Raw genomic sequence first — 15,151 nt, forward strand, 5'->3', positions numbered from 1 at the left:
CACGCATAAGATCTCTGACTTGGAAGGCCCCTGGCTGAGGTGTGTGTCCAATACTCCTATTGCTGGGACTCCAGAGGCCTGAGAAGTCCGAGAGCATGAGGAAAGATGAATACCACCAGGTGACCTTAACAGCAGGGATGCAGATCTTGTTGGATCTGCCAGCATCACAGAGATAGAGAACCCGTGGGAGGAGGAACATGAGGGAGGTGGGAGGCCAGTTAGCTCAAGTCCATCCCTGTAGGGAAGTAGCACCCCCTAGTGGGGAAGCTTAAGATGATTTTGGAAGAAAATAGTTCATCACTGGAGAGGCGGAGGACACCCTCTTCAGGAGATAACTCCAGAAACAGCTGTGGTTCCTCTCCCCAGAGCCACAAGGGAGAGTCTGGGATTCCTCTGGATCCTCCCAGGCCAGAGTGGTCCACTGCCAAAGGGCTTGCCCAGTTGTCCAAAACGTGAAGAAACATCCTGTTTGCCCTTTGCTGAAAAGAACATTTGTTAGACTGTTTTAGCCTAACTTCTCCCTCTAACTCCTACTTCCTTTCCTTTCACCACAGCTGATGGCCCCGAGACCTCTTTCCAATCAGCTCCCTGTACTTCAATCTGTATTTCAGTCTACTTCTCCAGAACCTGATTTGGACCACTCTTCAATATGTCATTTATGCCATATGTGAACACAGAGATTCAGAGCAGATCTCTGGAGCAGTGAGCCCCAGAATCCCCCTACCAGTCACAAGATCTGCACTCTGGTGTGCTTCCTGATCCTTAGAACGCAGAGTCTCCCACAGACTCCCTTCCCACAATGAGAACTAGTCACCATTAGGATATCAGCATCATTATCTTCTTGGTCATACTGGGAGTGCCAGATGACGATTACCCTTCTTGTCACCTGCAAGGACCAGGGGGAAGCACAGACCTCATGCTGCATAGGCAGCCTCCAGGGAGTTGCCATAGAAGCTGGAGAAATAGATCTGAGGTTTCTGGCCCCTCCAGGCAGGGCTTATTTGCTTGTCCTCAGAGCTGAAGCAGTCAATATTTCCCTACACACCAATGACCTACTTATGCCACATGATGCTCTGAGCCTGTGAACCTCATGGCCTGTGAGATATTTATCCTTTATGTTTCCTTTGAGGAGCATACCTGTTCCCAGTAGTCCAGGCGTAGTGTAGCTTGAGGAAGGGGAAGATGTTCCCTATACAGCTTCCATGTGATGTCAAACACAGTGTCTGTACTGCCCCAAGGTCAGCAGAAGCATGCTGGGCAGCCATCCACAGTGATACTGGACAAGAATGCATGGCGTAGACCAGTGCAATCCAGCAGAACTTTCTATGATGATGATGAAAATGTTCTGTATCTACACTGTCCCTCATGGTAGTCCTGAGATGATAGAGCACTAGAGCTATGGCTTGTATAGCCTAGGAGCTAATGTTTACTTTTATCTCATTTTTAGTTAAATTAGTTTATATATATATATATGTACATATATATGCATATATATATATAAACATCACATATATATGTTCACATACATATCTCTGTCTCTCTCTCACACACACATATATATACTTATATGTATTTTTTTTTGGGGGGGGGACTGGAGGATTGAACCCAGGGATGTGCTACCACTGAGCTATACCCCCAGTCCTTTCATTTTATTTCAAGATAGGGTCTTGCTAAGTTGCCCAGCTTGGCCTTGAACTTGTGATCCTCCTGCCTCAGCCTCCCGAGTAGCTGGGATTATAGGTACATCCCACTGTGGCCAGCTCATTTCAATTATTTCAAATTTAAATATTTAGATAAGGCTAGTGGCTACTTCATTGAACAGTACAGGTGTAGAACCAAAACTTGAAATGTAAAAACTCAAAATCACTTTGTCCTAATTATAAGATTTTCCCCTCAGTTCATCTGAAAAAGTCAATTATAACACAGTTTTGGAGATTTTTGTGTTTCCTTTGAGCAACCATAAAAATACTAAGTAAAGGGGCTGAGTCTGTAGCTTAGTGGCAGGGCGCTTGCCTAGTGCGTGTGAAGCACTGGGTTCAATCCCTAGTACCACATAAAAATAATAATTAAAAAAAAGGTATTGTGTTGAGAGAGAGAGAGAGAGAGAGAGAGAGAGAAAAGAAAAGAAAATTAAAAACAAAAAATACTAACTATGGCCCAGAGCAGTGGTGCACAACTGTAATCCCAGTGACTTGGGAGGCTGAGGCAGAAGTTCAAGGCCAGTCTCAGTAATTTAGCAAGATCCGGTGTCAAAACAAATTAAAAAATGACTGGAGATGTGCCTCAGTTGTAAAGTGCCCCTAAGTTCAGTCTCCAGTACAAAACAACAACTAAGTTTGAGTCTTCTAGTAGTTTCTCAGGTTCATGCATTTCCAGCCCGAGACATGCCCACTTATGTAGCTATTGATATCCTTTCTCTAAGTTTGTTTTTCATGGTAAAATAACTCCCACGCCCAATCCTCAATTCCTATCCTCCCATCTCATCCCCCTGTGACTCATTTTAGCCCATGGTTTGAAATCTTTGCAGATGTTTCTGAAAATTCAATCACATTTACAGGTTCCAAGGCCAACTTATCCTAAATAAATGCATCAGTTGGGCACGATTACTCCACTGACAGATCACAATGTTGTGTCCTCAGTGGGCAGTTCTCGTCTGTTGTGTTTAGCAATGCTAGCTAGCCTTCATCATGAGCCACACTTCCTTGCAGAGGGGGCTGCATGTGCTCTCACTCTTCAGGGCCCCTAGGCAGTCCTACTTGTGCATAGGAGTCATTTGTAATCCTCCAGGTCACCAGTGCAGCTGCAATCTCTAATGCAAGACGTTTTTGCCAATAGTTGTCTGGTTTCCATTCTTGAGGTTTTTAGGTAAGTGCCACACTTGATTGGAACCAACACATTTGACCAAACACTTCTAAGAGTAGAGCACTCTGGTCTAGCACCTCCAATTTCCCCATCTCAGAGCCCATTTTAGGAATGGGAACCTCCCTTGTATCCCCTTTAGGAGAGTGCTAGCAAGACTGCCATTTGTCAGACCCAGTAGGAAGCAATGTAATGTAGTCTTATTAATGACTTCTGGAGGGTCCAAATCTCATCTCTGTCATCACCAGTGTAGCTTTCAGCAAGTTATTCACTCTGTCAAGTGGGAGTAATAATAACCCATCTCCCATAGGGTCCTTATAAGGATAAAGCAAATTGGTTTTCATAAAGCATTTATTTACAGCAGTACTTTCCACAAAGTAAGTGCTATGTAAGTATGAGCCATTTTTATTACCATAAGCAGAGCTTTTTTCATTGGTTTATTTGATAACTTCTGGCAAACTTTTTTATTTTTTATTTTTTTTTCTGATTTGAGGGTCAGTTGGGAGGCACCCTTTAAAGCTTTCTTCTGCTGCTTGATTTTTGTACATTCCAACCTCCTCTGTTGGCCTCACTTGGATTCCCCTACTTGCTTCCTGTTAGCCAGCAGAAGGATCTCTGGTCTCTGGGAATCTTGTTTATTTCCCACTTTGGTGTATGCTTTCCTTCATTTCCAAGGATATACTTTAAACATTTTTGCTTCACAAATGTCCACCTTCTAACAGACTGGCTGATGATACAATTTTCTCCCAATTCAGACCCCGGAATCCTCACTTTTTCCTTTTCCTCCCAGTTCCTCGACTTCCCTCTGGGAGTCCTGGGTGGTTGTCTGCCCCTGGGCTGAGCAACTTGTTCCCAGGAGGTCCAGTTGAGTTCCCTGAAGAGGGCAGGGCCAGAGGGAGAGCTGGGAAGGTGCAGACATTACAAAGATCAATGTACTTTATTGATAAGGCAACAACAGCATTATACAGGGCTGAGGCAGAGACACCAATGGCCAGGGCCACCCTCGGGGAGAGGTTGATTCACATTGAGACAGAGACTGAATTGTCCTTCCTCCTCCTCCTTTTGATGGGTTGGTGGTGGGGCTGCAACCCAGGGAAAAATGGAAGGGATCCCAGATCTTGACATGCTTTGTCTAAATCCGGGTCAGCTGTCAGGGAAATGGAAAATAGGGTCTGAGCTTAAGTGTTGTATATTGAAAAGGGAAGTGGACTATAAATTCAAATTTTTGCCCAGCCCTGGAGTGACTTTTTTTTTGTACCAGGGATTGAACTCAGGGGTCCTTAACTACTGAGTCACAGTCTCATTCCTTTTTATTTTGAGATAGAATCTCACTAAGTTGCTTAGGGCCTTACTAAGTTGCTGAGGCTAGCTTTTAACTTTGAATCCTCCTGCCTCAGCCTCCCAACCTGCTAGGAGCCCAGCTCCTGAAGCAACTTGTAGTTATTTGAGCATGGGTAAGTCATACCCTCTTCTAAGTGTCAGTTTCCTTTAACAAATGGGTTGAACTAGTTTAACAATTCTCAAGCTTTCTTGCTCCACTGAATAGCCAGCTAGATCAATGCATTCTGCAGCTAAAATCAAAGGTCTTTCCCTATTGACCTTGTACAATAATAACAATATTCATTAATGTACAGTATTTTCACAAGATAAGTTTTGCCCCCATAAATCGCTCTGCCTGGTACCCTCAGTATTAGAACATAGTACAAATGGGAGCAACTCATATCTAACATATGGAAGATGAAGCCATATGTATGCTATTCTGCAATACGGAATGTGGTCTTTAGATGTGTTTTCACCTGAAGGATTCTGAGAAATGCAGGGCCAGGAGGACACTGACAGTTCTTGCCATGTTGAGTCTGATTCCTCCCAGTTTTCCGGGAATTGCAGATGTAGGTGGAGGGGTGCATGTTCTGGGGGTTTGGGTGGCCACATTCCCACTGACCTTACCTCCTGTTGATGACTCGGATACAGAAATGCTTCCCTAATCCAAACAGTCATCTCAAGGACCCTCCATGAGTCCCTCTGGAAGAGGCCCCAATGTGTGGCCCATTTACATGCCCACAATCCCCTCAGCAGGGAGCTCACCCAAGGGTTCCCACCTCCAGGGCGTGGCTGCTACAGGAGGAAATGGAGTTTGAAGTTATGTATTCCCCCATTGGCTGTGACTTAGAGGCTCCCTTAGAGTTCTGGGTAGTGGAGTGATAAGAAGGGAACCAGTCCCCCCCCCCCACGCCATCGCTGGATCCCCATGTGCTCTGACCAGCCCCTGGGTCTACCAGCTCTCTCCACTCAAGTCCCGAGGTGCAGGTACTGCTCCTTGTTCTACATCTGGGTAGCTCTCTTGGAAGTACACGTGGGCAGTCCTCCAAACCCCCTGCCAGGGGCAGAAGATGCAACCCCCACATACTTGTCAGAGGGAGGTCCTGCTGCTCCAGACGTGAGATTGGGACAACTTCCTTGCCACCCTTGGTGATCAGAGAGTGAGGCCCCAGTGGGGGCCAAAGTAGGAGGGTCTGCTCTCCTGGGTGGGAGGTAAGGCACTGGCAGGGTAAGGAGGAGGACAGTGGCAGGCATGGCTTCTTGCAATCCAGGAGCAATTCAGTTCTGCCATGTGGATGGTTGGAAGGAAAGCTTCCCCTCAATCAACATTTTATCCAGGCTAATGAGCCCTGGGCTTTGTGACAGGGAAAGCCTGAGACTGCCATCCATCGCTCTTTTGGGAGGCTGGCTTTGTCTGTTGTCCACTGCCTGGACCTGTGTTCTGCCCTCCTGGGGCCTCTCAGCAAGTGGGTTCTGAGCCAGCAGCTCCTGCCATGGGAAGGAAGCCCAGCATACCAGAGCTACCCCCCATGAGAGGATTACCATGGCAAAGGATGGAGGTGGGCACACCAGAGAAGAATGCCCTTCAGCCAGCAGGGTGTGTGAAGGGGGTATCATGATCTTAGTTCTCTTGGGTTTGCTCATCCTTGGCTGTCCCAAGCAGACCAGGAGAAGGAAGGCAGAGGGAGGAGGCCCTATTGTGGATGGGACAGAACCTCACAGACAGGTATCAGGATAAGTTGGAGTCGGGTAGGAATTGTGGGCCAGTTATGTATTCTGGATGGATGTGGGGAGGGGGCTCCCCACCAGGCTCTGGATGTATGGGCCTGGGGGAGGTAGACGTATCTCTGTCCCTGAGGAGTGGGTGCATTTGTCCTGCCTGCCTTCCCTTGCATTAGCAGCAGCCACTTAGGGAGTGGTGGGGACATCCCTTGGCAAGGTCCCTCCTTCAGCCTCTGCCCTCTGTCTCCATTTGATTTTCTTTGTCAAATAAACAGTAACTCATGACTGAGGTCTCTTGGGACAGTGGGTAACCTGTGGCCTTCAGGAAAGGGGGACCTGGTGTTAGACTGGGCAGGAGAGAGGATGGGCCAGACAGACAAGGGAGATGGCAGAGGTGGGGCTGAACTCCAGGAGGGCTGGGAAGGGCTGCTGGGCTGCAGCCAGCTTGGGGCCTGGGCACCTGACTCTGGAGGAGCAACCTGGCCTAGGCACCACGGCAGGCCGCCCTAGTCAGGAGATCTCATTGCCAAACACCTCAAGCACAAGGGGCGTGAGCTTCATGCTGCTGTCAGGCTGGAAGGAGAGCGAGCGATACTGCTTGGAGTGTTCCTCATTGAGGCTACGCAGGTCGGCCAGCTTCTGGATCATCTTGGCATACAGCAGGTGGCTGCCTGGGGGAGGGTGGCGGCAGCGGATGTAGGTCTGCAGCGTATTGGATAGGCGATCTTGGATGGCCTCAACCAGCTTGGTGTCCTGCAACCCAGGTCGGTCTGTGACACAGGGAATGGGAGAAGACACAGGGGCTCTAAGCTGACTCCCTCGCTGCTCAGTCTCACCCATATGGACGCCCATGTGAGGCACTGCGCAGGCCACCCCTGCTTACCTGAGACACCTGCCTAAAGCCCCTCAACAACTTTCCACTGCATTGAGGATGACGTCTTTTCATGAGCCCATCTGTCCTGTCCCCACCTTACCTCACTTCCTCTGTCTCTGTGGTCTGTGTTTGCATCAGTGTCCTGAGTGCCACACTCTGTTCTCTCTTGGAACTCAGCTCTTCTCTCTTTGCCTGACTGACTGATCTGTGAGTAACAACTTACAAGACCTTCCTCAAGAGGGCCATTCCTGACGGCCCTCCAGCTCCATATCCCAGAATTGACCAGGTGCCCTCCAGCTGTCATCCATTGTATAGGTCCACAGATTTGGGCTTCATCACTGACATAACATCCCCAAGACCACAACAACCTCCTCCTGAGCCTTTTCTCCTTCTTCCCACCCCAAACAAACAGAAGAGGTCAAGGGTCAAAACACACTGCCTCCAAAATCAGCCAGGTAAATGTAGAACCATTCAACATTCTCAGGATTTGTACTCTGCCTCTGAGGAACCTCAAGTGACAGAAAAGTTCATTCCAGTTCACACAAGAAGAGAGCCCAAGTATTGGGAACACCCAGGCCTGTCAGAACCCTGTTTATCTGGTTCCTCAGAATCCTCTGAATCACCTACAGTCTCTAAAAGGCAAAGCCAAGTGCAGTGAGGGATAAGGGACCCCTCAACCACCACACACCCGACAGGCCTTAGAAACCCAGCAAAGCACCATTTCCCTATTTGCCTCTCCTTTTGTTCGATTTTCCCTCCAGATTTCCCTGCCGTATCTCTGAAGCTCTTTGTCCTTCATACTCCTACTTCCTAGTGAGCTCCTCACTGCTGGGCTTCATACCTGGGGAGACGATGCAGATAGCCATGAGCAGAACATGTTCCTCCTCGTGCAAATTTAGCTTCTTTAGCCCTACTTGGAACTTGATAAGGGGCTCAATCAGCTCCAGGGTGTGCCCAGCTATGAGAGAGAATGGCCAGGTACTGTGGGTAGAACCCAGGAGCTACCCCACCCACCTCCAACCCCTCTGGGTCTGCCCTTGCCCTCCTCTCCCTATTGTTGCTAGTCGCTCCCCAGCACGGATCCCCCCGCCCCCATATGCTTGATGGGAACCCAAAACCTCAAGTGGGATGGAGCCAGAATCTGGGAGCTGGAAAAGGTGGAGGCAGAATTTAGACACACCTTTGGTCATGTCAGTAACATTATACTTATAGTTCTGGTTGCCACACTCCCAGGACATGTCATCCATGGTGAAAGACTGGTTGGAGCGCAGCATGATCACCTCGATGGCACACGACTTCAGCAGCACAATCTGGTCATCAGAGGTGAGATCACTGTGGGGGGGGGGGCGGAGAGGAGGAGATCAGGCCACCAGTCAAGACCTTCGAGTCACACCGACCAGTTTAGGGCTTTAACAGGTTACACCTGCCAAGTGACCAGCATGTGCCTCCATCCTCCACCGAAGAGTTTGCTGCCTAGTTGGAGAGAACAAGAATGTTCTTCGAGGGAGAACAACTCAACACTGACCATATGCCAAGGTGAAATGTGAAGTAGCTCAGTTACTAAGAGAAGGAAAACCCAGCAACTAAGCAGTCAGAGCTATTAGTGATGGGAAGAGAAAGCCAGAGGAAGATCCCCATGCTGTGCCATGGATAGGATGGTCTGCTAATGGCATGGTCCAAGTCATCTTTAACAAATTCCATGTTTTCATTTCCTCTTCCTCTCCTGTCCACCAGTCCTTCTCAGTAGCAAGCTCTGTCTCCAAGACCTCTCTCAAGCCCTTGACCTTATTCCTACTCTCATCAGGACTGCTCCATCAAGACCTCCAATATTTGGGGTCGGGTACTAGAGATTGAACTCAGGGCACTCAACCATTGATCCCTATGGGATGTTCTCCAGCCCTATTTTGTATTTTATTTAGAGACAGGGTCTCACTGAGTTGCTTAGCAGCTCTCTTTTGCTGAGGCGGGCTTTGAACTCGTGATCCTCCTGTCTCAGCCTCCTGAGCCACTGGAAAACAGGCATGCGCCACCGTGCCTGACTCCATCATCTTTTAAAATAGCCTCCTACTGGAGTCCTGGATTCGAGTCTCTCAGATCTCTCATTCATCTTTTCTCCTGCTGCTACAGATAAATATCACTTTTGTGCCCAGAAATCCTCACTGATTCTCGAGCATCCCAGGATCATTCCATACTCCATAACTTAGATCCAACCTTTCTTTCCAGCCCATCCCTCCCAACTCAAACACCACCAACCCTCCATTCTGACAACACTGGGCCACTCTGCATTCAGATACTGGGTGCTTTCAGACCACTATGCCTTTGAACATGCTCCAGCTCCAGCGAGGAACATGCTTCTTCTAATGTTCCATCTCACCTTCCTGATCCTGAATCCAATGTGACTCCCATGGACAACCTCTCCACTCCATTCTCTTTGGCAGAAGTAGCCATTTCTTGAGGACCCACTGCACATTGCTTGGCTCTTATTTTGTCCTTTCCCCTTCAGTTCTGTTCATGCTTGTCTTTGGCTCTTATTTGTAGGTTACTTGAGGGCCAGTACCATCTCTTATTTACCTTACTGTTGCCCATTCTCTGACCATCAAGCCCGGAGTACAAGAGGATCAATAAATATGTGTTTATGTGATAAGAGCCCAGTGACTAGTTCCACTATTCTGAGTCATGAGCTGGGCTTGTCTGAACAATGGTAGGGAAAAGGCAGAGACCATGGACCCACTTGCTCCTGGCTTTTCCCTCCTTTCTCTTCCTGACTTTCAGTTTCCTCCTGGAAATCATGTAGATGGGCTATCATCTTCTCTATGGCTGCTCTTTGGTATGTAAATACAGGAAGCATCTGATATTAACTGATGGGAGTTCTATATCAACAGATGATAGATGATTGGGACTGAAAGGGCTTGCATGGTGAGGATGGTCAGCAAAAGATGGGTATTGAACAAAACCCAAAGTGCAAGAGCTGGAAAACCCCTTTTAGAGACCAGGTGGGCCAATTGCTCCTCCTGTGTGCCTGACAGATAGCTCTTACATAGCCTCTGCAGGATGCTTCTGATGCAGGGAGCTCACAGCCCCTAGACCCAGCCATCGAGTTGCTAGACAACTCCTGCATTAATGGCCTCTTCTTCTGTTGAGCGTCAAGCCACACGTGGAGACATTCACCCATGACTTATAGTTTTGCACTCAGAAGAACCAACCTTGGGAATGCCCTTTAATCATGTTAGTGGAATTTTTTTCTTAAAGAAAAAAATTACCATGTCCTCCTTCTATCTTCTCCGGGAAAGACTGTCTAATAACTGTCTAAGTATCTAAATGCTTCCCTCTCCTTGTTACTCTTCTCTGGTTGCTCTGTCTACATTAACAAAATAAAAATTAACATCACCTCCATTTTGTTTTGGTTTAAACTCATCACACAAGTAAAATAGATTCATAATTAAATCTTTGGAAAACAAGTGTATAAAAGCAAATAAAATTACTTACAATCACATATACATACACACACACATATATTTTTTTTAAACATACTTGAGTTCATACTATCTGTATCCAACTTCTCATATCACTAAAAATTCTTTCATCCAGTTCTTAGTGGGCTGTGTAGTATTGTATCATATCAATATACTTTAAGTTATTTAAGCAGCCTCCCATTTACCTGTGTTAGGATGTTTTGGCCACTTTTAACTTTTGCTACTATAGGTAATTTTGTGAGGAACATCTTTGTTCAGTTCCCCACTCAGGATGGATGGCCATAAGTGAACACCCATACCCCGGGTGGTTGGCCAGGGGATTTCGGTGTGGCTGCTGATCGTCGTGACCCAGACATGCTACTGCTATGAAGCAAACCTCCAACAACCCCACATTACCACCCACAACCAGGAAAGACAGGGACTTTCTAAGTGTGGTTCACAGTCAGAACTGGGGTTGGTGGTGGGTGGGAGTAGAAGTGGAGTTTAAGGAAACCAGTAAGAGGGCTGCTCTGTGACGGCAGGCTCTGCGCCTCCTCCCTGACCTGTGTGATGTTTATGCCCTTGTTATCTTCACACCTATGGCCACTCTGGGTACCTGAGGCGTGCCTGGTATGGTGTTGCTGTCTAGTCTTTCCCACCCCCAAGGGCAGAGTCCAACCCCTCCTCGCCTGAATTCCCACGGTACCTCTAGCAGGTTTCCAGAGAGCTCTTATCTCTCTACACCAATTGCTCACATGCCTATCTCTTCCATCAGACACTGAGTACCTGGAGGCCAGGGACTGTGTCCTAGTCAACTTTTATCCCTCACAGTTTATATAAGAAAGTTGTTTGTTGGATGGATGGATAGATAAATGACTGTGGAGGAAAGGGCGAAGGACAAAGGAAGCACCATGACCCCCAGTCTTTGTCTCAAGAAGGAGTCCCTGGAAATGGAAATGGCAGTGAGGCTGAAGGATTTTAGCCCACACATCTGGGCTCTAGCAGGTGTGGCCTAGTCCCTTGTGCACCCACTTGGCGGTGGAATCTAAGGGTGCTTAGTTCTCACATCCAAGGTTGCTCCTATTCATGTTTGAAGCTGCTTCTGACAACACCTCTTCCATGCATTTCTTTTGCAGCACCAACAAAGATGGGAGGTTTGTGGGGTAAGTCTGAGAGGATGAAAGAGAGGGGGTGGGAAGAGGGAGTGGGGCCAAGGCCGTACTACAGTGCAGTTCACACCCAGAGCAGCCCATCCAGTCCCGCCTCATATTGGTCCCATGCCGGAGCTGGAGTCTCATCCAGTCCCCCCTCCTCTCCCCTACACAAAAGTTTCATCCTGCCTTCCCCACACCTGCCACCCCCGCCTAGAGGCAGCAAGATCAAAGCCACCAGGGACCACGGCCACCGTTCTTCTACTTCTTGAGAAAACAAAAACCCTTAGTGTGGAAACCAGAAGGACCAAGGAGCAGCTGGACTGACCCTGACTGCTGCTGGAACTGGGCTCAGCACCCCATCCATCTGGTCACAGAGTGTCCACATCAGTGTCCCCCATGCTCTTGCCAAGGTCTGCTCCATTTGTATTGAAAAACATTCTTCTCTGAAACTTCTCAAGTCACACCACAGACAGAGAAGTCAACCCAAGGGTATTCAGGATGAGTTGAAACACATTTTGTATCCATGGCTTGGCAGTGCCCATTACTTGCTCACGTGTGCCTCGCTTTAGCCTTGACTGCAGGACCAGACTAACCCTGGGAAAGATGAGGCTTGAAAAGAAGAGGACAGACGTCAGCTCAGGATCGGGAAGAGAAATTGAGGGGAAGGTAAGGAAAAGGCACCAAAGGACACCGGAGAACAATGGAGGCTGGGGACACAGGGAAGGGGCAGTGTTAAATGATACATTTTAATGAACTTCCTTGTCAGGATGGTTTTCCCATATACGCAATCCTATCCACCACTCAGAACAACAAGCCTTAGCCTCCCGAGACAGCCTCAGGGGCCATCTGTCCAATTCCCCACGAGAGCAGGGAAGAATGAATCCCGTGCAGATGAGGGTGGAAGCCAGGTGCTTCAGAGTAGACTTTGGCACCTTGAAGTGTTTTTGTCTCTGTTTACACAAAACAAGACTTTGGAAGAGATGGAGTTTGCAAACAGCAACATGAAGCACGGATGAGGCAGTTGAAACTTGTGTTCAACGGAATGTGTTCTTGGTTCCAAGGAAAGGCTCTGGAGGTTAAACCCAGGGACTCAGGGGAGACTCAGCCACGTGTCCTGTCTGACTGCCAGAGTGGCCCTGGCTCCTGCTGCTGCAACCCGAATGTGCAATGCAGTAAGAGTGTCTCAACACTGGTTGACATTCTCTTCTTCACAACTTTCACATTCATTTCAGGGCAAGAGCATTGGAGAGTTTCTGGTATTTGGGTTGGTGAGAGGCATTAAATAACACAGGTCTAGTTGTCTCAGGGCAGAAACAAACTGGAAAGTGCTGAAGCACCTGGCTTCCATCCTAATTCTGAAGAGTAATCCTTATCTATACTTTGTCATCAAGCAGGACAATGTGGTAATTTAGACAATGACTAATTGATGGCTTTCCTATGCAGCGGAGAGATCCACAAAACAAATAGTGGCAGTTTATGTTAGTTCCATCCAGAGCTGGCCAACAGTGAATTATTTTCCAGCTTTCAGAGTACTACTTTTCTCTTTTTGTGTGTGCCAGGGATTGAACCCAGAGGTGATTAACTACTGAGTCACATCCCCAGGCCTTTTTAATTTTCATTTTGAGACAAGGGTTCACTAAGTTGTTGAGACTGGCCTTGCACTTGCGATCCTCCTGCCTCAGCCTCCTGAGACACATGTGCCACCACACCTGGCAGGATCCTACAACTGAATCTGAGCATCATTAGCAAGGAAGCATTCTTCCCTTTCTGCTATAATGATAGCTATAAACTACTAATCATATTGTTTGATATTGATTTATTTCTATTTTTCAAATACATTGTATACATATTTTAGGGTGAGATACCCAATGAATTTTTGGAAAGAATGAGGATTTAATATACATAAATATGGATGTAACTATCTTCCAATATATCTATTTAAAGTGACAACATGGGGTGCTGGGGTTGTGGCTCAGTGGTAATGTGCCCACCTAGCATTTGTGAGGCACTGGGTTTGATCTCAGCACCACATAAAAATAAATAAATAAAATAAAGGCACTGTGTCCATCTACAACTTAACAATATTTTAAAAAAATAAATAAAATGGCAACATGGCATTGCTGGTTCATAGAATAATTCTGGATGGGCTACATTTCCTAAAATACAGATTCCTGAACCCCTCCCCCCACCCCCAGAGATTCTGATTCTGGAGGTCTGGGGTAGAGCTCAATCTCTGTTTTGGGGAAGCAGTGGGTTGGTGACCTCCAAAACTTCTAGCTCCATCTAGGATTCTGACAGATCCCCAGACATTGCAGAAGCTTCTTACCTGAATCCTGGGATCATCTTGGCAAAGTCGATCACCTTTTGGATGCTGTAACTGACTAGGTCGGCCAGGTGGGGCAGCATGGAAAGTTGGGACAGGTCCAGAGTCACAGAAGGGTCATCTGGGTCTTCTTCATTCAGATCCAGGTTGGAGAAGTTAGATGGCTCCATCATGTCTGGGGGGAAGGAGGAAAGAGTAGGAACTGTTTAAGAATATTCAGGCCAGTGCTGGGCATGGTGGTGCTCACCTGTAACCCCAGCAGCTCTAGAGGCTGAGGCAGGAGGATCGCAAGTTTAAAGCCAGCCTCAGCAACTTAGTGAGGCCCTAAGCAACTTAGTGAAAACCTGCTTCAAACTAAAAAATAAAAATGGCTGAGGATGTGGCTCAGTGGCTAAGCACCCCTGGGTTTAATCTCCAATACTGCCCCCGACCAAAAAAAAAGAATACTCAGGCCATGTTCCTCTGGTCTGCCCCAGAAGGACCTTGTGTGCCCTGGAAGTAAAGCCAATGAGGGATCCCATGGTGACAGTCTCCCTCCAAAGACTACAATGCAGCCCCAGGATTCCCAGGGTCTCTTCTGGTCTCTTCTTTTAGCAGTGTGAGGTTTGAGGCAGTAAAATCAAAGAGCTAGAGATACTCAGAGAAACAAGACTTCCCTGAGCCATGATTTTACAGACCATGTGTTATTTATAATTTCTTTTTGCGGTGCTGGGGATTGAACCCAGGGCCTTGTGCATGTGAGGCAAGCACTCTACCAACTGAGCTATATTCCCAGCCCTCACGTGTCACTTTTAATGATCTCAGTAAAAAATGAATTAGGGACCAATCAATCAGTGGGGAGAAAATGTTCAACCTCCCTAGACAAAGAACTACAAAGTAGAACATCTACACTTTTCACCTGTAAACTGCAAACAAATGTGTTTCAATATTGATCACTATTTATAAAGATATAGGGGATCAGGCACTTATCATGCAGAGCTGGGTACTATAGAAGGTGTACACCTGTACGGGTGATCTAAAAAGTTATTCGACAATAGGGATCAAAGTCTATAATTAAGTGTACTCTTTGACCAGTAACTCCACTTCCATTAATTCATCATGAGGAAAGAATTCAGAATAATTGTAAATACTTATCCATAAGTTAAATATTATCCTTCTGTTTATTTTTGTGGTGCTGGGGATTGAACTCAGGGCTTTGTGCACACAAGGCAAGTGCTCTACCAATTGAGCTATATCCCCATTTTAGTATTATCCTTCTGAAAAACTGAGAAATAATCTAGATATCCAGTGGTAGGGGATTTAGGTATTTTATATGTCTGAATATGATGCAGCCTTTAAATACTATATTACAGATGAATAGTGAAAGTCATGGAAATATGATACGATATACTATTTTTATTTTGAAGTCCTGGAGATTGAACCCATGGGTACTTTACCACTGAAGTCA

General features: G+C 47.0%; 1 protein-coding gene across 2 annotated transcripts in view; it reads right to left on the reverse strand.

Annotated features, from left to right (window-relative positions):
• Nucleotides 1-3,192: 3,192 nt before the first annotated feature.
• Nucleotides 3,193-15,151, reverse strand: part of VDR (vitamin D receptor) — a 57,500-nt gene continuing 45,541 nt past the window's right edge. Inside the window, exons 7-10 of one of the 2 annotated variants that reach the window (XM_079139628.1) lie at nt 13,708-13,879; nt 7,956-8,107; nt 7,617-7,733; nt 3,193-6,671 (exon numbers count right to left, since the gene is read on the reverse strand). In XM_079139628.1, coding sequence (XP_078995754.1) covers nt 6,412-6,671; nt 7,617-7,733; nt 7,956-8,107; nt 13,708-13,879 — 701 coding nt within the window. In that variant the 3' untranslated portion in view covers nt 3,193-6,411. The remainder of the gene's footprint in view (nt 6,672-7,616; nt 7,734-7,955; nt 8,108-13,707; nt 13,880-15,151) is intronic. The other variant, XM_079139629.1, reaches the window with a different exon arrangement.

Source organism: Sciurus vulgaris (genome assembly GCF_902686455.1).
Source record: "Sciurus vulgaris genome assembly, chromosome: 5".
Taxonomy (NCBI): domain Eukaryota; kingdom Metazoa; phylum Chordata; class Mammalia; order Rodentia; family Sciuridae; genus Sciurus; species Sciurus vulgaris.